General features: G+C 44.1%; 1 protein-coding gene across 1 annotated transcript in view; it reads right to left on the reverse strand.

Annotated features, from left to right (window-relative positions):
* The window catches only part of NUP210 (nucleoporin 210), a 1,233,892-nt gene that overhangs the window by 791,201 nt on the left and 420,746 nt on the right, over window positions 1-21,945 (reverse strand). The window contains exons 11-12 of the mRNA XM_069643978.1: window positions 9,418-9,555; window positions 6,784-6,939 (exon numbers count right to left, since the gene is read on the reverse strand). Coding sequence (XP_069500079.1) covers window positions 6,784-6,939; window positions 9,418-9,555 — 294 coding nt within the window. The remainder of the gene's footprint in view (window positions 1-6,783; window positions 6,940-9,417; window positions 9,556-21,945) is intronic.

The following is a 21,945-nucleotide window of genomic DNA, read 5'->3' on the forward strand; positions in this document are numbered from 1 at the left end:
AAATGGGGATAAAGCATAGTAGCCCTTGGATATTTCAGGCAAACTCAAAGGAAACATTTGCCGAACCCAAGAAGGTTTTAAATCTAGTTTAAAATAACTGGAGTCAATATGGTCTCTTGCAAGTCCAAAGGAGTGCTAGAAAAAGTATTCTATGTCATTAGTTTGCTTGGAACGCCCTTTCAAATTACAAACTATCATTGAGTAGACTGCACCTTTCATATGTAAAAGCTGCCCTATGTCTATCACCGGAAGAATCGCTGTATTCCGAGCTATCAGACCAAGTGTTGGCCTTCAGTGTTACTGTGTTGATTGTGTTTTAAGAAAATCATTTGTAAACATACCTTAACATCATTGTCTTGACTGGCTTGCAGGGTAAGCAGTTCTCCCATCAAATACAAACACAACCACAACAATCTCCAAACACCAGGATCAGCCTGTGTCCTTATGTGGCATACATAAAGTATCATCCTCAGGAAATTGGGGCAATTAATAGGAAGATTTCCACCAACCAATAGAATGTGGGGCATAAACAAAAGAGTGGAAATCATCGGTTGCTAAGGGCAACAATTTCCCATTTAAAGAATGAAATTTCTGTCAATGTGCAATCTATAAAGTGCATAATCCAACTATTGGCTCATTTACAGTAACCAATTTCATTTGAAGATTCTTGATAATGCTTCCTTAATGCAATCGCATTGATCAGTAATTAGGATTTAAACCACATAATTCCAACCCCACCTCAGAATCAAAGGAGCTGTTTTCCATTTTTAAAGAATTGTCCACACCAGTCACCAACACACAAGAAGTCCTTAAAGATGAATCCTGGTGCAACAATGTACAAAAAGCCATGATTAATAAAATTGAACTTTTACAGAAAAAGTTCAGGAACCACCTCAGTAACCTGTCCAGAGAACATGCACCTGCATGCTATACGACCAGCACAGCCTCTAAAGAGAAAACATTCTTCTCCTTCAGGGAAGTAATGGAGACAGAGGTACTGGACATCCGAAAAACCAAACCGTCTCATTGTAAAGGGGATGTCGGCCCAGCCAGTTTAGTCAAAGATCGTGTGAAATCCTTACTGTTCCCGACTTCCTTCACTAATGCTTCCTTTAACACCAACAAAGTCCCTCCCTGCCTCTGAATCACCCAACAATTACAGACCTTTCACCACGGTCACATTCCTGTTGAAAATTATGGACAAAGTGGCCTACACGCAAATACAGTAGTTCTTGGAAGCAAACGACATCCTGGGCATTAGCCAATCTGTGTTCCGTCCGGGCCACAGGACGGAGTCTGCCCCTCTGGATCTCAAGATCCAACTAAGTGACTTAATGGACAAAGACAAGCCGGCACTTCTCCTCTTACTAGACTTGTTGGTGGCCTTTCATTTCATGGACCACGATAGCCTGTGTAAAGATCTCACAAATGCTGGTCATTTCTCCCCCGAAGCCACAGCATGGATCTCCTCCTTCTTCAAGGGGAGACTTATGAGGGTCTTCTCGGACCAAGCATGCGCAACACCCACTACCATACACTGCGGGGTCCCGCAAGGATCCTGCACTGCACCTACTCTATACAGTATCTTCACTATAACTATTCAATGATTTGGACAAACGCGGCATAGCATATACAAACTATGCCGACGACACCAAAGTCCTACTCCTGCTCACAGGCTCCTATTTACAAGATGCAGCAGCCTTAGACAACATTTACGCAGTCATTCAGATATGGATGGCAGCAAATGGGTTATGTCTCAAAGATAAAACGGAGATCATACCTGGTAGGTTCCAAGGACACACTCAACAAACTCGACCTGCAATACACGACATTCACCATTGCCAAGACACCTATTACTGTGTCAACGTCAGTAAAAACTCTAGGGGTCTATCTTGACTCCTCTTTGTCCATGACACGCCAGGTCAGTGCCATTGCATCCTCGGCAGCACTCACCACAAAAATCATTACTTGTCAAACACAAACCGCCTTGCAATAGCCAGATCTACAGTTGGGGCGAAACTTGTAATGCCCTACTCCTTGGTATTTGATCCAAAAACCTACAGAGGTTACAAATTACACAAAACAATGCCCTCAGAGCTGCAGAGCATCCCAAAAAGGGAACATCTATCACAGGCAAGGAGAGATGTACACTGGCTACCAGTTAAGGAGCGCATTATTTTCAAAACCATCGCCATCACGCACAAGTGTCTCTCTTGCAATGCCCCCCAGTACTTATCAGAAAAGATTATTCCTGTCACATCTGACAGACCCATCCGATCACACCACTCTAACATGATGTATGTCCCGACCTTCAAAAGATCTAAAGCTGGAGGCTCCAGCTTCCAACATCTAGCGCCCAAACACTGGAATGCCATGCCCACAGCACTTAGAAATGAAGCATCATACCCAGTCTTCCGTAAAGCTCTTAAAATTAAACTGTTTCATTAATTTGCAACTGATAAAGTCCTATTTACACCATTACATTGTTCCACTGTAACCAACGAACAATCTACCACCCCATTCCTTCAACTTGTAAGCCTACTGTGTACCTGTATCCATTACTGTTTTATTATTGGCTGCACTGTACTACTCTCACAACTAAGTAAGACTTATGCAACAGCGCCACGATGCCTAAGGGCCGTTTGTGCGCTTAATAAATGTGAATAAATAAAATAGTGGACCTGAGAAGACTGGATAAGCTGCTACAGCTGCTGTATGAAGGAGACTCTGATCCCTGGATGCTCTTGGACTTACCCACAGCCTTCAACACCCTTTACCACACTGTCCCGATATATTCATATTGTAAAGTATTTTAAGGTTATTGCATTTGTATTTCGATATGTAAAATTGTATGGAACTTGGCTACATTTCTGAAATAAACTGTATACATACATATTTATGCACTCGGTCCTTCCGACTGGATTAGGTGGTGGCAGTGTCTGAAATGGCTCAAATTATGTGATTCTGTGTGGATGAGACTCATTTCAAACTGCATTTCTTCAAATCTTAGGTTACCTTGATTTTTTTTTATAGAGCCCCTCTGGGATCTTGCTTATCCCCACTGTTTAATATTTACACCAAGCCACTGCATGACCTATTACTACTGGAAGACATCTCTTTCCACAACTACACTGAGGATACACAGATCATCTTTAAACTTGGAAAAGACCCTGGTTAAAAACAGACAAAGTGGCCCACATCTTAGACAACATCAGCCATTGGATGCGGCATAGCTGGTTTAGTCGTAATCAGTCAAAGCTTGTACTTTTGCTGCTGGCCTACAATAACGTCAGCTTTACAGGATTAGCACATTTTAATATTGCGAACATCCTCGTTATTAAGCTTCAAACACTGGCTGCCACATTGGTTTTACACGTTTCATGAAGTAACAGGCAACGTCTTTCATCAGATCTACTAATCTACAAATTCGTGCATGGAACCGCTCCTGGCCATCTCAAATCACTGATCCCTCAGTACTGTCCAACTAGAGCACTGCACTCAGCAAATGAAAAACAAATAATTTTTCGGAATTACAAATGGTATGGTAAGATCCTTCCCGTTAAATGCAACAAAACTCTGGAACTCGCCTTCAACCACTCTGACAGTGGAAAAAAAAATAAAAGTATTCAGGAAAACCTTGAAAGCTCCGCTTTTCAAGTAATCCTTCTCTTTAAATCATCTAATCCCTTGACTGCCTGTCTCGTACATTGATGTTCGTCTTTTTGTGCTTATATCCTGCGCCCGAGGCCCGTGGGCTTTCGGCGCATTACAAATGAACAAATAAAAATACATAAATAATCATGATCTGATGTTGCTGTGCCAAATTAGACAGTACCAGTCTGAAAATAGCTACACCATCATAGCTAGTACTGTGATTGAGGGAATACTTGACTATTGTAATGTACTAGTGCTCCTTCAAAAAGTCCTAAGGAGCCATCAAGTCTTGCTCAACTCCACTACAAAAATTATAACCAACACTCTGAGACACAAACTTCTCTCTGTTGAAATAATACTGCACTGGGAAATTGTCAGTTGGCGACACACGAGTAGGGGCGGGTCAGGCATGCAGAGGGGTGTGCATGTACCTAGCCCCAATCTAAAAGTCCAGTTGGCAAGGAGGGACAGCAGAACACGGGAGTACTTCCCTATCTGGCAGACACCACACCATACACTTCCCAATCATCTTCAACCTCTATATTGAACCGCTGGAATTTTTCCTAAAAGACCTCACATGGCCATTCATCAACATGCTGACAACAACCAGCGGCACCTCCAAGTCAAAGGCCCCATGACATCACCCACCTCAGAGTGCCTGACCACCATCCAAATCTAGATGTTGAAAGCCTACATTGAGCTTAAGGCCAGCAAGACCGAATTTGTCCTCATCTAACCTCCTGCCAAGCAGTACGTTCAAAAGTGGTTAAACCATATGCAACAGGAAGCATTCACCACCACAGCTGTCAAACTCACCTACAACCACTGGTTTCATTGTTGACAGCAGCACAAAAGTACACAGTAAAGAAAGCTTAAACAGCCTGGCTACAGATTTCCACACTCTAACAAAATCAAACACTTCTTACCCTGGCGTGACCTCTGCACAGTGGTTCAGGCTCTCTTGATCTCACATATTGTCAAAGCAAGGGCCCTCCTAACCAGACTCCCAGCCATGCCGCAGCCCACATCTTTGGAGACACCGACTAATTCGACAACATCTCTCCCTCCACAAGATTCAATGGCTCCGCCTTCCCGCCAGGATCTTCTAAACTGCTACATCATCTACAAAGCAGTCTTGAAACAGAACACCAACATACTTGGAGGCTGTTGTGTCTCCTATAGCAAATCCGCCAAAGGATGGAGTCAAAGCTAGCCTGCACAGAGAAGACCCGACAACAGTCCTTCTTGGAATGCCACAATCATCCTCCAGTTCCACAAAACACTAAAAACGTGCCTTTTCCATCAACAACTCCCACACGCCTGAATCTACCGTTGTCCACCTTTCTACCAACAGCACTGAGCTACTGTTACAAAACCCCATGCCCAAAGCAGACTTCCACACATACACAGCACACTGCAGCTCTCGAGCTAGATTTGTGTTAAACAATACAATTACATTTAGGGTGATAGATATATTTTAGGGCAGACATGGTGTACTTACAAAGCACCGCTCGGACAGTGCTTTATGGGTTATTCAAGACCATTGAGTAGAGTTTAAAAAAAAAAAAAAAGGTTGCAATGGCAGGGGGACTTCAGTAAAAGTCCGCCTGGTCACCAAAAATAGGCCCTAGAATATCCAAAATAGGAATTCTGCCTTAACTCGGCTCTCTCCCTCAACCAAACGTTTTTGTCTCCCATAACCCTCAGCACTTTATGAGAGAGAGAAGGAGCAATGGAGAGAGAAAACAAAGAGGGGGGTGGAGAAAGAAAGAAAGAAAGAAAGAAAGAAAGAAAGAAAGAAAGAAAGAAAGAAAGAAAGAAAGAAAGAAAGAAAGAAAGAAAGAAAGAAAGAAAGAAAGAAAGAAAGAAAGAAAGAAAGAAAGAAAGAAAGAAAGAAAGAAAGAAAGAAAGAAAGAAAGAAAGAAAGAAAGAAAGAAAGAAAGAAGGGGTGGGGACAGTAGAAAATTAATAAAGTGAAATTGGTGAAATTGGATCGGTCTGCATTGGCCAGTGGAAAGTGTGCAGAGAGGGGACCACATTTTAATACTTTGCTGTTCTCATTTCTTTCATGCCTTGCTATGCCAGGTTATTTCCTAAATGTGGCTTCAAGGAGGTCTGCCCCCTCTACATCCTGCTGTAGCGTCTGGGTGCATGCTGAAGAAACCAGGCTGGATGCAGGCATCAAGTTGAAGGTTCATTTTTCAGGTCACCAAATTCAGGGTAAGGTCTCATTATGTAAAGGAAAGAGCAACCCACCAGACATCCATTCAGCTTAGCACAGGCTCGACTACCACATACAGAACAGTTTTACTGCGGGCAAGCACGAGCTCCATGCATTATCCCCATTTGTGACATCAGTAACAGCATTCATTCAGGACGCAACACCTGCCCATCGACGTATCTACTGACTGCTTCCCTTACAAATGCGCTCAGATACTGCATTGCAAAACACAATACACATCAACAAAGCCATCCACACATCAATTGAACAACCTCACCACAGGAATCCAATAGAACGCTACGCCTCTATAACCAACTTGCATGCAACAACCTCGACCAATACATCCCAGCACCAAGGGCACACAAGGATCCCATTCCAGGAAGAACAGCCTCTTCACAGGACACACAAACAGACCTGCAGGCACAACCCAGTGTACTTCTAGTATGAATGCAACAGCAAAGCAACCTGGTATCCCCAACCCCGTCTCCCAACTAAATTAACAACCCCCATCTCCTTTAAATCCACCAGAGCACCTTGAGAGAATGCAAATAGAAGCAGAGCACGATCTAAATCACAGGGACATAACTTTCCCCAAAATGTATTTAATTTTGCACCTAGACTCTGGGGTAAACAATATTGATAATTGAAATTGTTGCTGGACTTGCACAGAACAGATAATTACGTCAACCTCATTTGTAAATTAGTAATATAGCTATCCTGAGAAGAAGCTACAATGCATCAGTCTTCCCTTGCCATCTATGTTATGGTTGCCTCTTGGATCTGTGTTCAATTATGAAACATCCCAAAGTAGCATTCAAACATTTACTTGACCTAGTTTGTGTTTAATGCTGCATACATATTTAAACATTACAAATACAGACTAGACATCAAGAAAACCTCAAACTTACCTTCATTTCTCCAAAATGCAAGGGGTTTTGAACGTCATGTGCCTGGATGACACCAACACCCACATCATGTCCAGTAGTCATAAGACCCTTCACTGTCACTTTGGCCACCGCAAGATTTGTAGACGACCAACTAAAATTCCCACTTCCTCCATGTGCCTAAACGGTAAAGAGAAAAACATCAAGCAGATCCTTAGGTCTATATGAGAAGATATGGCATTTATAACGCGCCTGTACACAAGTGTTTCAAGGTGCGACAAGACAAGGGGGGGGAAACAGAGGAAGGACAATAACGATGTTACTGGGCCTTGTGACATTGAGATCGCGCAAGTGCAGGAAAGTGGAAGGGGAGAAGTGCCGAGGGGGTGGGGAGTAGGAGGAAAAGTACAGGTAACTCGTGGAGCCAGCGGGTGGCTCATATAAGCAGAGTGGGGAATGTAGGGTTGCAGATCAGTGCTGGGGGAGCGCAGATACAGTGCAAGGGTAACTCGACATGCACGAGCCTGGGCTAGAGTTCAGAGGGTGACCAGGAGACCAGTGCGTGGAGCAGTCAGGACATCAGCATGGGAGAGAAAGAGAGAAAGCGGACGCGAAAAGTAAGGTCTTGAGTTGCTTCTTTTGTATAAAGATACAAACAAAATCTGCAAAACACAGTACATTGCATCTACTAGGCAACCAACTCGGTCTCCTCCACCTGGTGCCCTTTCTTCTGCTGCAGCACCACCTCCTGCTACCACTCCCTGATGACGGACATAGACCAAGGACTCCCAACACATGCCCCGACTCCTCCTCGCAGTGGTAAGTCCTCCAATGTCAACCCGGCTTCCTCTTCTTGAGTCCTAAATAAAGATCTAATATGCAGTAGGTACTTAAAACCTGCTGCACATATTCAGAAAGGTGTCCGGACATTTGGTCGAAAGACATTTGGTCGAAAGACAAATGGTCGACGGAATTTGGTCAAAAACCAAATGGTCGAATTTTTTTATATATATATTTTTTAGTTTTTCGTTTAGGCGAAAAGGGTTTTTTTAGTAAAAAAAAAAGGAGTTGGGGGGGAACCCAGCAAAAAATAAATAAAAATAAAAAAAGAAATTCGACCATTTGGTTTTCGACCAAATGGTTTCAACCAATTGTCCTGTCGACCATTTTTTTTCGACCAAATGTCTGGTAACCATTCAGAAAGGGTGGGGTTGGCCCAAGGAACTGTGAGCCTACAATCGTGAGCGTAAATGAAAGAAATGTCCACAATTCCATCTTCCCTAGATGGCAACTACTCCTAGGTTTCATTTCTGTAGATGCACATCATTTGATAGAATTCATATACATATTCTCGGTTTGGTCCCATCTGGTCCCATATGTTGGGGAGGTGAAGCTGAGAACTGGATTTCACAGTGGCCATTTGAGAAACAAAATACTTTCTTGTTTTGCAGATTTCACTAATGGTGAATGGTGAATTTATTTTATGGTTTACTCACTTGTGCAATTTTCTACTTTGAATACTCTAGTCTCTAAAGATAATTTGTTCCTGCACAAAACTGCCAATCACTCTTAAAAAAATATCACGCATATGAAGCAATATTGAATACTTGGCAGTAGCTCAGGTCCAGCTAGGTGCTGCTCAGCGGTCGCCTTACCCAAACGCTTACCTGTATTTGAAGTGGGGGCAATTAGTGAACAACAGTTCAGTGAAAGTCACCACGCGCCAGAGAGTTGTGAATCGAGGCAGTGATAACCCTAACATAAATGAAAGTTAGGACTCTTGGATTGAAAGTAGGTTAATTTGGGCTAAGGCATGCATCATTGCCAGAACCTTGGAGGAACAGTTTAGAATCCTTACCTTACTGAGCTGTGAGTATGATCTTCCCAAGCAACAAGCTCATACTTTTCCTATTCCCACAGCACAGAATGTTAGCACATTTCAGGCATCACTGAAAAGAAATGTAACTTCATGCAGGAGAAGCCAAGGTATGTGTTGTGCTCAAGAGTCCCGCCTTCTTCCGTGCTAAAAACGTGGGGAAGGGAAACCCCAGCTATACCATCCTGACTTATTTTGTGAACATTTTTCTTTTCTTGTGAACATTATCCCACACTATTTTGTAACTTCGCGGTAAGGATTGGCAATTTTTTTTTATTTGGGCCCATTTCGTTTGACAAAACGCCACTAGGACTGCCTTATTATTATTTGATGGCTGTAGCTTGGTCCCATCTTAGATTTAGGTTTAGATTAGGCGTTTTTCTCACCCATTTATACAGTTTAATAAACACCCTTGAACTGTGATTACTTGTGTCTGTCTTTACCTTTGCCACCATGAGTTTCTTACAGCTGCCACCGAGTGCCTACAGTGAAGAATAGCAGATCTTGCAAGATAGTAGGCATGGCTAAAACCTTGGGTAGTGCGCTTCTTGTTTAATGATACAGAGTGGAGACAGTGGAGGTGCAGTTAGTTTTCCTCTAGGTATAGTAGCAATGGGGAGGAAAATAAATGTGTGAGAGGCGGTTCAGTGAGATGTAGGCTGTCTTATTGTGGAAGGTACATCATGTGTGAGCCAATATTACACATGTTGATGACACATATTAAACAATTATTACATAAAAACCAGCCCAACATGGATCACAAATGAAATACCAGAGCTTACCTTAATAGTGTACTGATAGGCTCCTGCTTTTAGCTGCCAGGGAAATATTAAAATGCTTGGTACAAGGACTATGGGACCATAGACTTCAACATCCTGCTGGTTTCTCACTGGAACAGGCAGCGTGTGAACACCTCCATCCTGCAACATAACACACATTACTATTAATAACATGTTTTTTGAAGTATGGGAGTACCATATCAGGCAGCCAGTATGTAGCTCTAGAAATGCTTGTGTGTCAAGTCATTGTCTTCAAAGTGATTCTAAATTCCAAAAGATTTCGGCAAGCCTTTATTAGAAAATAAAATCTACTGTTGCGCTCTTTTATAATAAGGTTTTGCAAATACAATTAGAACAAACTGACCATCCCAGTCCTTGACCAACAACAGGATTTTTTAAAAAAATGGATGCTTAAAAAAATAAAGTCTCCTCTGCATGCTCTTCAAATGCTTCATAATATGGACAGTCTGCATAGTGCAACCTAGCAGGCTGGTTTCTGTGCCAAACTGTTGTATGACAAATGGATGGGTCTATGAGGCAGATTCATCCCATGGTTGTCCATCCAAGTCTTGGCAGGTTATAGATGCACCTTTTCTGGAATTGAGCAAACCTCTGTATTACCTCTTTATAGCTGCTTGCTGATCTCGGAAATTAACTCACAAAACGTTCAAATGGAAAAACAAATGGTTATTCAAAACTTTATACAGCATTCGGGTGCGTTATCAATTGAGTTTCTTCACATATTTTCGCACAGGCGAAAACAGATACTGCATAATTTAATCAATACTTAAATTGCGTAATTATCCCTTTGAATGTTAGTTCCTGCTAAACAAATTGAAGGGAATTTTGTCTAGATTGCTACAACAGTGAGCTCTGGAAGAGTGTACTTCCTGTACCAAACTAATGCATACCAAACAGCTTAATTCTATTACCCAAGGTCTTTACAGTAAGTGATATATTTAGTTTTTGAAGTCAAGTATTAAGTTTGTTTTGGACAACACGTCCATAACTGTACATACCACCTTTAAAACAATTCAGTAGTGACAAATGGAACGATATATAACAAAACTAAATTACAATCACATCTTATAGCGTATCTAGAACATAGGCCATTTCAACTAGTAAAATATATAAAATGTAAACATAATTATAATAAGTATTACCCAAAAAAATAGAATCAGTTCACTGCGAATCAGAAAACAAAAACATGTTTAGATCGCATTTTATACACATTTCTTTGCAAAAAAAAGATGTTGGGTTGGGGGTAATAATGATGGTAGGGGGGTGAGGGGTTGCAGGGGGTCTCTCCAATAAATGTGCAACAAAAAGAAATCAAAAAACGTTGATTGGCAATAAAAAACCGTTATCACGTAGATCCTACACACAATAGCTACAGAATTACACGAGCTGCATACCACAATCAACTTATTTTCATATTGCACGTATACTATATCAAATCACATTGCATAAGTGGTATAAATTAAAAATACTGTTTAATCATAATAAAATTGCTGCACTAATATAATCCAAGGCCTTTGCTGCTGATCTTCAAAACGCTGGTTAGGAACTTTGCTACTGCCTCGGTTTTGCATTTGCGGCATAATTACATTGCATCCTCAACAGTTCTCATTTCATCGGTCTCAAATATCTAGCGGGACCAATGTTTACTTGCTTTAATATATTTGTGGGAAATTAACATAAAATGAATATCTTAACTAGCGTTGCTGCATTAAGCGCAGAACAGCAATTTTACAGAGATATAGCTCCAATCCTCGGTTGGATTTAATCCCAGGTACTTGCTTAGTAACACTTTGTAAACCTACCAGCACACACTCCCTACTCCAGATAAGCTATTTTGATAGACAATTTGGAAATCAACTAAAGATTATCCCACAGCTCCAGGAATCCTAGCCTAATTCAGTTCTTTAATATGATAACCCCAGGTACTGATAAAGCGCCTGGCGATTGGTGGAACTCCATTAGCACATGTTAATATATTGCCAGGAATGGGGCGCTCCAGAGCCACACCCAGTTTAGTAGGGTTTTCACTTTTCCGTCAAGAAGAACGCCAAAGAGGTCAGTTTGTCACAGGAGGATTTTGGGGGTACTTTGTGAGAAAGTTAACAATGATTTTGGACCGATGTTTTCTGCACGTTTTAGAGAGGATGTGTAGCCTATACCCAGATTTCTGTCACATATAACAAAGCTCAGCCTTGCTAGAAGCACATACTTTTTTGCTGCATTACCCGTAAAGTGTATGGCAAATATTTTAAAAGCGTTACCAGATTTAAATAATAATTAACCACCTTTTTCCAGCTGTGCATGCCACCCTCCCGACCAGCAAAATCTTACACCGAGATAGTCACAAACATCTGGTTGCCTGCTTCAAGGAAAAGCAATGCACGACGTCTTTTTACATTTATCGCAAGGCCTTTGCTTTTACTTGCATGATGGAACAACATGCACCTGCTTTTGAAGACATACTAAGGTTTTACATATTAAAAAAGCACCGTCTGGGGGTGTGACCTGGTTCTCGGCGAGAGAACATGCGGCCAGAGAGCCTCCAGAGATTTTGGACATAAACGACCCTCTAATGCCCATTTGAAAGCCTGCTTGTGTCCTGCATGGTGCAGCGGCCACCTGCGGTAGCTAGCAGAGATCTAGATCGATCCTCAACCCGAATGTAGTCCTGCAAAAGGAACACAAGCTACTGAGCCATGAGAACTGAGAAATGGGCTCTGAGCGGTGGCACTGGACGGACCACGCCAGAGGGCTCAGCTCTGGAGGGGCGATCCCAGTGGCAACTGGTGCTGCGGACTACGACGGGCCGTGCCACGTCCCATTGAGGAGGTCAGGGAAGAGTCAGCGCAGTGAGTCCTGAGGAGCAGCCCCTTTCCCTGTGTTCCCCTGACCGGGAGACGGGCTGAGTGGGTGACACGCTCCTGCCGTGTCGGGCGCCCAGCCAGCTTTCTAACATCTGATGCCTGCCAGCGAGATCTGAGGTACTGGGAGATGCCTCGCAATAAATCCACTCCTGCACCATATAGCCGGCCGCCCAGCAGTGTCCTGTGGGCTGAATAGCGACTGAGTGGAGCTAAGGTGCCCGGCTCCTGGGGACTGGACCATGCAGCTTCTCCAGAGGTGAGCCTTCATGGGTGAGCGGAGTGAGGAGAGGGGACCAGAGAGCTTCGGCTGAGCCTTTCAGCTGAGAATTTACACATTTGGGAAAGTCCCTCAGTCTGTACAGTTTTCAGACCCTTCACTCAGTCTGAGATCTTCCTGGATAGGGGTGAGGGCTTGCGATAAGCGAGAAGGCCAGGGATGGCTGGATCACGATTGAGGCCTCATGAGACCTGAAGTGGAAGTGGTGGCCTGGTCTCAAAGAGGCTGCAGCACTTCCCCAGTCTTAGCTCCAGGGATGGCATAACCCAACTAAGCTGCGAATAGGTGGTGTGTCTCGCCTTATGTGGCCGTGAAATACTGAGGAGAAACACCTGGTTTGAAAAGGTCAACAATGGCAAATTAGTGAAAGATGCAAAAATCGCAGGATATAGCCTCCTTACTCTAAGACAGGACAAAGGAAGAAATAAATAAATACATTCCCCACAGTGGCTTTGGTCCAGGAGTACAGGTCTCCAGCGATTGAGCTCCAATGAGACACAAAAGCGGACTTGCAGCGTTGGCTGAGATTAAAACAGAAATCCAAGGAAGCCTAGCTGACATGTCAGAGAAGATTGCCTTGATGGATAAGTGACTGGAGGAATCTGAACAACCCTCGTAGAAACGGAAACCACTTTGTGCAAACAAATCATATGAAGTGAGGGAATGGGCCCAGCGGATTGGAGTGCAAGAGGACAAGGTTAATCTTCTGAAAGCCAAGTAAGAGGATGCTGAAAACCGCTGGCATCATATATTATATCCGCATTAGAGGAGTCCCAGCTGACATTGCCGATCACTACCTAGAGAGCAATGCCATCGACCTTTTCCGTCAGGTCCTCAACGCTTCGCCAGACAAATGCATTGAGTTGTATAGAGCCCTAAGGATACAGGATATGTCCAGCCGGTTCACCTCAGCAGACATCCTTACAAGAATCTACTTCTACAATCTGAAAGAGAATATCCTAAGTCGCGCTAGGCAACTAGATGAAATAATCTTTCGAGGAGCCTCCATATAATGGTTTCAGGAACTAGCTGCAGTCCCCCTTGCTCAAGGGCAAAAATCAGACGGCTCACAGAATGGCCTTCTCACACATATGAATAGGCCCTGGTCAATTGACAAAAATGAAAGAGGCGGAACAGCTCCTTCCACCAGATACGTCAGGGACTTCCACTAACACAGACATGGTCCACTCTCCATCTATGAAAAACAGAGCCACAATGGGACCTTGGACAAAGGTGGGGAGGGGACACAGGTAGAATATAACCTTGAAAGAGCACGGCAAGCCCATCTGAAAGAGATGCATTGATCAAGGTAATGGATACGATGGGTAGTATGGATGGGACCGTCGTCTAGACACTTATGATGTTGAAGTTTCCTGAACAAAATTTTGATCTCTTAGATTTGGACAAAAGAACAGGCTGTCGCTGCATTAACTGCTGAATCGTTTATCTCCATCTGCCCAAAAACTGCCTTAGTGTCCTTAGTGTCTGATAGAGACCTTCTTGACGTTGGACCAGTGGTCTTCAAACTTTTTTGGCCGGGGCCCCCCTGAGCAAAATTTGGGCAAGTCGGGACCCCCCAGAAATGCCAAATGGACAGTATATATTGCGTGCCGTCACCTGCTCCCATCACAGTCGCTGGGCTCCCTCATCCCACTCCTACCCAGTCGCTGGTCTCTCCCCACCCCATCCCACACCCTGGGCTCTCCCCACTCTGCTCCCACCACTATCCCATGGTTCCCGCCCATTGTGCTCCCACCATAGTCCCTGGGTTCCCCTATCCCGTTCCCAACACAGTCTGAGGGCCAGTGGAGGCTGGTGATTTTTTCTTTAAGTGGAGGGGCGTAACTATTTCCGCCAAAAATGCAATAGCGACCGAGCACAGTGAGGGAGCTCGAACAAATAAGGGGAGGTTCGGGGGGGTTTCCCCCTGTGAATTTTTTTTAAATAATAGGTTAAAATGTTGCATTGTAGAGCATACTTTTAACAAAAAATGGGTAAATAGCCAAATAGTTTGCAATTGGTGCTGGGAGTCCAGGGGGCAGGCATTGATATTTATATTGATATTTTATTTCTATCGCGCTCGTACACAAGTGTTTCAGAGCGCGACAAGGCAAGGGAGGGGAGCAGAGAAGATTAAAACAGCGATGTTACTAGGCCCAGTCACATTGAGAACGCGCAAGTGCGAGGGGGAGGGGAAAAGTGCATGGACAGGGGAGAAGTAGAAAGTGCGAAGCAGATGAATAACAATAAATAAATAATAAAGGCAACAAACAGTGGTAGTGCAGCCAGCAATTTGCAAGTGCTATGTTTAAGGCAGCAGACAGGGTACGTCTGATAAGTGCAGGAAGAAAGATGGTTCTCCTCAAGTTTTAGAGTGGCAGGGCGCTGTTCCAGAGGGAGGCCCCAGCCGAAGACAGAGATCTACCCCCAGCTCGTTTCTTTGATAAACGACAGACCCTGAGGGAGTTGGAGGTAGAGGAGTGAAGAGCTTCAGATGGGAGGTATTTGCGGAGGGATAGCTGAAGGTATTTTGGACCCAGGCCCCAGAAAGCCTTGTGGACAATGCAGAGAGTTTTGAATGATATACGTCTAGTAAAAAGATACGATCCCTGTCCCCTGGGCCCCACTGGTCCTAACACAAACAACATGATTATGTGTGTATGCAAGGCGCTGCACATTCATACAGCAATCACTATCATTCACATGAGCATCCATACACATGTTTAAATAAAAACAATGAACATGAACGTACCTTCTGCATTGGGCTGCGTGTGGGTGCCGAAACGGCCTGCTCCAGATGCTCTGTCCGCATGTGCGAGGAGGCATAGGAGCTCCCCCTCGGACATACAGCCATGCAGTGCACCAGCCAGCATTTCCAATGAGCTATGCAATGCTGGCGAAGCAAAACGCCCCAGCACTTGCATGGCTCAGTGAGCATGTGCGGCTGGGGAACTAAACTGAACTGTCAAAGGGAAACAGTGTTTCCCTTTGACAGTTCAGCACCCAGGATCACTCCATTAGCTGGATAAAGCAGCTGAGGGAGTGCTCACTGTTTCACTGGGCTTGCTCCTTATCTCCTCCATAATGCATGAGGGGCCACTGGGTGGGCGCCCCCTTGCCATTATGGATGAGCCACCAGGCTCGGACAGGCCTATAGGGCAATGCATGTACCAAAAATGTAAAATGCTAGTGTGGGCCAGTCAAAATGGGCCACCATTTTGGCCAATGTGGACCAGTTTGATGAGTTACTTAACCATGCAGTTAGTAATATTGACCATTGTTGCTGAATATATCACAATTTACATACATTTTAACACAAAGCACCCCCTTGGGTACTATTGAAACGGTGGGCTTCATTACAACTCTGGCGGTAGCTGTGCGGTAAAACTGGCACGGCTGCCGCTGGAATTGCATCCGGGTCTGGCACCCGCAAATGTGCAATTACCAGGTCATGCCGAGTTAGGCGGACATGATAATTGCCCTTTCGCGGGTGCCGGTATCGATAGATCCCCATTCCCATTGAGTCCCATAGGGCTCAATGGGAATGGGGAGCTCGGATGCGCTGGCACCGTTAATAACGGTGCCGGTGCATTCGACGAACTGTGCTCACGGGTGCCGCACGGCCTGCCAGGTCAGACCTGGTGGGCTGTCAGGCACCCGCAAGCACAACTCTTACTATGGCGGTACGGTAGCAACGGTGCCAGTAGCTTACCGGCACCGTTGTTACCATACCGCCATAGTTGTAATGAGGCCCAGTCTGTGACTAAAGGAATGAATATCCATTTACAACTGTGGGCCACTTTTTCATTGTTGCCTGAGACAGTTTCATGCTTCAGCCTGACCATGTGAGCCACCCCTGCCCATGTCTTCCAATCTAAAAAACAAAACAAAAAAAAAAAAAGTTTTTTTTTTTTAATAATTCATGCTGAGCTCTCAGGGCCCCCCAGGGATGCACCTGCAGACCCCTAGGGGGTCGCGACCCACAGTTTGAATACTGCTGCGTTAGACCTATTGGGGCCTCTTGAGATATTGCGGGTCGGGGGGTACTTTGCTCAGAAAGAGACTTTGCTGATTATAGTTATGGCAATTGGTTTGGTTGGGGGATGTTGGGGAATCAGGGGAGGAAGGACATTTTGCTCATGGGCGGACAAGGGAGATAGCGGTCAATATGGACAGACCACATGCAGTAGCAAAGGATAGGTGCTTGCAAACAATGACACAACCTAGAGTCACTTCTCAGGTAGACTCCCTTAAGATACTTACCTGGAAAATTCAGGGGCTGAATTTCCAGATAAAATGCAGATTAATATGGGATAAATTGGTCAATTTCTCCCCATCAGTAGCCTTCTTACAGGAGACTAATCTCCTTAGATGAGATTAAGCAAGGTTCACGCATACACGCTTATCGGCAGGATGTTTTGCTTCAAGCTGAGTGTAAAATACAGGTGTTCTGCGAGACCCAAATGGAAGATATCTGGTGTCAAGTGATCTTGCATTGGGAATCCTTTTACATTTATCTTGCTATACATCCCCAATGAGAAACAATGCTCTTCCTGAAAATAATCAATAAATATGCTATGAAAAAATGTAAGATTTCTGTAAATCAAATTTCTTCAGGTGGTATTGTATGTAATACACTTGGAAATGATTTAAATGCAAAAAGAGTCAGTACATGTCCACAATTGTACCTTTTGTATGGTCTTCCTGAAAGAATGGCTGGGGAAGATTTAGACATTTGCAGAGGGTACAATGGTTATAGGAGGAGATTCTAATTTGTCTCCAGACCCAGCTTGAGAAAAAAAAACACTGCCAGCCACAAGGGGGGGGCTGCAGGAACTCATTGGCTTTCGTGAGGGATCGGCGCGAAATTCATGGAAATATATATCTGGAGGCTCCGAAATGGTACACCGAGAGACTACACCCATTACGCTTATGTCCACATAGGGTTCTCGCAAATGAATACACTCTTGGTCTCCTCGTCCCTGGTTCCTGCAATCCCTGAGGTTCCCACAGATATAACACTTTCTGATCATGCCCCGGTCTCACATTCGCCTCAGTCTCGGAGACTCCCCCGCCCCAAGTCATAAACCATGGAGATGATTTAATCCTATGATACATGATAATGCAGTATGCCAGGAGCTTAGATCGGCCATCTCTTCCTATTTCAAAATCAACCTTAAGGACAATTTACCACTGGGTGCAGTCTGGGACGCTATGAAGTCGGTGGTCAGAGGCGAACTCCTGAAGTTGACCCATTGAAAACCAGACTGCGCCTTAGAGAAGGGTTAGAGAGTGAGAGGTTCGAAGAAAGGAGAGAGCTTGCAAAATGTCAGGGTCCATTAGAACTCAGCGCCTGTTGAAAATAGCCAAAGTTAAACTGGAGGCACTTTTAGCAGAAAGAACGTTGCAGGCTCTCTTGAAATTCAAACAGTACTACTACACTAGGGGTAATAAAGCAAACAAAATCTTAGTGTGCAAACTAGGGAAACAGAGGGCCTGAAATAATATCCTAGCCCTGCAAGATGAAGCAGGCGCGCTATGTCTAGAGGAAAGCAGCAAATTGGCCTTGACACACCGTTACCATGTAGCTTCTATGTCAGCAACGCCCCTAAACCTTGCAGCTCAGAGGGACTACCTATGGCCTAGCAAGTTTCCTGCACTCCCTGTAAAGGTTACTGCACAGCTTGAGCAACCAATACAAGAAGAGGAAATAAGGGCCACCATTAAATCGCTCAAAAACATGACCCCGGGACCCGATTGATTCACCTCAGTTTTACAAAACTTTTGAAGACTTACTAGTCCCTCACTTACCCAAGCTCGTTAATAGATTTCTAGAAATAGGGGCAACAACACCCACGACAGAGGCATTGCTAGGGGGGGGGGCTTAGGGTGATATAGCCCCGGGTCTTTTGATTGTAGCCCAGATAGAATCTCAGAGTCTACAACCAAAAGGCTAGCTAGCCCGAGTCCCGACAATCCTGACATTAGTTTAGCCCCAGATCTTTTCCAGAGCTGGGTGGGTTTGGGTCTGAGACACCAGCAATTCATACTAGTGAACTACTTCACTCCTACCACAAGTCTATGGCTTAATGGTAACCCAACTGCCCCTAATAAGGGCTCTAAAGGGACAGGGCAAGGGTGTGCACTGTCCCCTCTGCTTATTGCCTTTTCAATAGAGCCATTTGCAGCCCGAATTCATAATAATCATGATATTAAATGTATCCAGTTCCAAGATTGAGAATACAATATCTAGCTTTACGCAGACAATGTTCTGGTCACTCTCAGAGACCAATCAATCGGTCACAGCCCTGATAGCAGAACTGAACAGCTTTGGCCAGGTCTCCGGGTTCACAATAAACGTCTCCAAATCTCAAAGCCTGGCCATTGCTTTTTCACAGAGAGAAGAACTGAATGACCTAGCAAAGACTTGCCCCATATCATGGAACCAAGACCAGATTACTTACCTTGGTGTGAAGATCCCCCTGAAATATGAAAGCCCTATAGAGCAAAACTGTCGCTTCACTGTTCGTGGAAGTGGAATCAGAGCTAAAAAGGTGGGATAACCTCACCACTGAATCGAATAGCAGCCGTGAAAATGGCTACAGTTCCAAAACTGATCTGCCACTTCTCAGCGCTCCCGACTCAGATTCCACCGCACAGAATTCACACGCTACAGAAAAGGATCCTGGCGTTTATCTGGCAGGGCAGAAAGCCCAAAATAGCAAAAAAGGGCCTAGTTCAATAAGGAAAGAAGGGCTGGGAGGTTTAGGGGTCCTAGACATCTATAGTTATTACCTGGTCTCACAATTGTCGCACGCGTATAAGTGGTGACAAAACATGTGATGCCCATCATGGTTTCAGATCGAGCAGGCAGCTCCCCAAATCCCTCTGAAGTAGTTCCCATTCACCAGAGCCACTGAAGGCGCTTTGACACCTTCTTGTATCCTCCATGAAGCTCACGCAGGCTTGCTGGAATACAGCGACGAAGCAATGGGTCGTTCCAAGGGGCTTGGGTCCTCTATTGCTAATTTTCTACAACCCAGAATTCACCCCGGGGATGCAGAAGTCCGATTATGCCCAATGGGTCGGGGGGGGGGGGGGGGGGGTCTGTTATGTAAGTGACTTCAATCCAGCATTCCAACTAAGTCAATGCCTAGTCTGGGATGCCCAATGGAAACCCTTATTTATATATTTTTATGTAAAAAGTTCCTTAAATCTGGATGATGAACCCTTATATAACGCCCCTCTCTTTGGATCTCCCTGACCTCACTGAGCCAAGAAGTAGGTTTGTTTTGCAAATTAAAAGGTTTATTTGAAGAATTGAACAATATATATATATATCACACTTTTATTAATAGGAATAATACCTGAATAGCACACGTATGAATACGAACAGTGATCAGCAATGGTAATATTACAATATTAACAATCTCTTTAATCACTTAGGAGTAGGAATAGGAAGGATAAGGTAGCAGAGAACACTTTGTATGGGTTCAAGGAAATGCAAGATAGGAAAAATGCAACACAGAAATAAAACTTGATAGGACTTCAATCAAAAGACAATATAATCACTCTTCCCCTTGTTACTACTCACTCCCCCCACTATGAAATATGAAGAGATGGAAACAAGGGCACACAGGTTTCAGGAGTACCAGCAATAATGCAGTTCAATCCCCGTTCCCCCCAGCAAGCTTAGAGAGAACAGCTATGATTTTAAAACAGGTCAATCACTTTTAAATGTGGTTTGCAATGAATGGGAAAAATGCTAAAAATGACTTTAATTCACTAAATGGGATTCAACACTAGTGAGAGTTACTTTGGATTGGTTCAGGTCAACACAAGCAATGATTTATGAATGATTATCAGATTGAAAATGAATTTCAGCAGTTTAAAACAAGAAACAACTATTTTGACATGTGGTGAAATGGAGCTAAATTGCAATTTGCAGCAATTTTTCCACATGCAGGAAACGCGATTGCAGCAAAACTATGAGGTTCTTTAGAAAGCTTGGGATCTTAGCTTCAAAATGACAGTTACATTTCAGTTCTAGGACGTGCGCTTCAAAAGTTAGAGGTTTTTGTGAAGGTAGGTTCTTCAGAAACAGAATCAAGATTTCAAAATGACAGATGCGCTTTAAAGATTTACCAACAAGGATAGGCTTATACTAAGGAGCTATGAAGAAGCAATACACTCAACGGGCAGCCACCAGAACAGCGGCGCCTCCGCCCTGATCCCTGTCCGTCAAAACACTTGTCCCTCTTCAGAAAAATATCAGCGCAAAGATGATTATTGCTACAATTTTAATTGCTACAATTATCACAGACAATATAATGAGAATTCCGGATGGACACAAGATTCTATAATGCCATTCTGGATAGGTTGAAATGGTTGGAATAGGATTACTTTAAACTAAGAGATGGCTATGGACAGCTCTAGACTAGATACTCACTCCTATGGCTTGAATGGAGTGGGCCCCATCAAAGATCTGGTCATGGGTTTGGCTGGGGTTCTCTCGCCACCGGACAGGTCTCAGCACTGGGTTCTAATCTCAGCAAGGCACTGTGGTCTGCGCGGCCTCTTGGACTGGATCTGGCGGGTTCTGGATACAGCTCTGCTGTCTGGGCTGGATCTGGGTTCTAGCAGAGGGTTCTTAGCTAGAATAGCAAAACAGCTCAGCCAGGCTGGTGGATTTTGAGCCCCTTGGGAGTTTAGTGGTTAGAATCAGGTTGCAAAAGATTCTGAAGGCCACTGAAAAAGTTCAGCTTGTGGGCTAGGCCTCTCTGCTTCAAGGTTCTAGAGTTTGGTTCTAGAGCTTGGTTGTGGAGTCTGGTTTCTGGATCTATGTATGGATCTTCCTGCAGGGTGCTTCGCCAAGAAATCAGTTGAGAAGTGGAAAGTGTGCGTGTCTTGCCTGTCCTCAGCAGTCCCTATTTATGCATTTCCAAAGTGGGTGGTGAGGCTGATTCTCTATGCCCAACCCTCTATGGATCTGATAGGACAGAGGATTCCCTGTCCCCTGACTGGAGAAAGGAGCAGCATTTCATCCTGTGTCATGTTTATGGCTTAGGGGAAAACCCCTCCCCTTTGCCTCTGTACAGTATATCTTATTTTTCATGAAACATATATTTACAATATACACAACTTGTTAATACTACATAAATTACATGAGAGATTGCCTAAGGTACAGTTCTGTTCAACTCTCATCTTCCTAAGAGCTTTGGTTCAGAAATGACAACTTTTTCGCACTTTTGGTGGCTTTCTAAATATTAGTTCTGCACCAATTCATAGACATGCATGCACACCCCATCTGGGCACATTACTGTAATTTTTCCGGTTCCTGGCATAAACACAGTAGCTACAATATGAATA

The sequence above is a fragment of the Ambystoma mexicanum genome, chromosome 2p, assembly GCF_040938575.1.
Source record: "Ambystoma mexicanum isolate Mex_15411 chromosome 2p, UKY_AmexF1_1, whole genome shotgun sequence".
NCBI lineage: Eukaryota > Metazoa > Chordata > Amphibia > Caudata > Ambystomatidae > Ambystoma > Ambystoma mexicanum.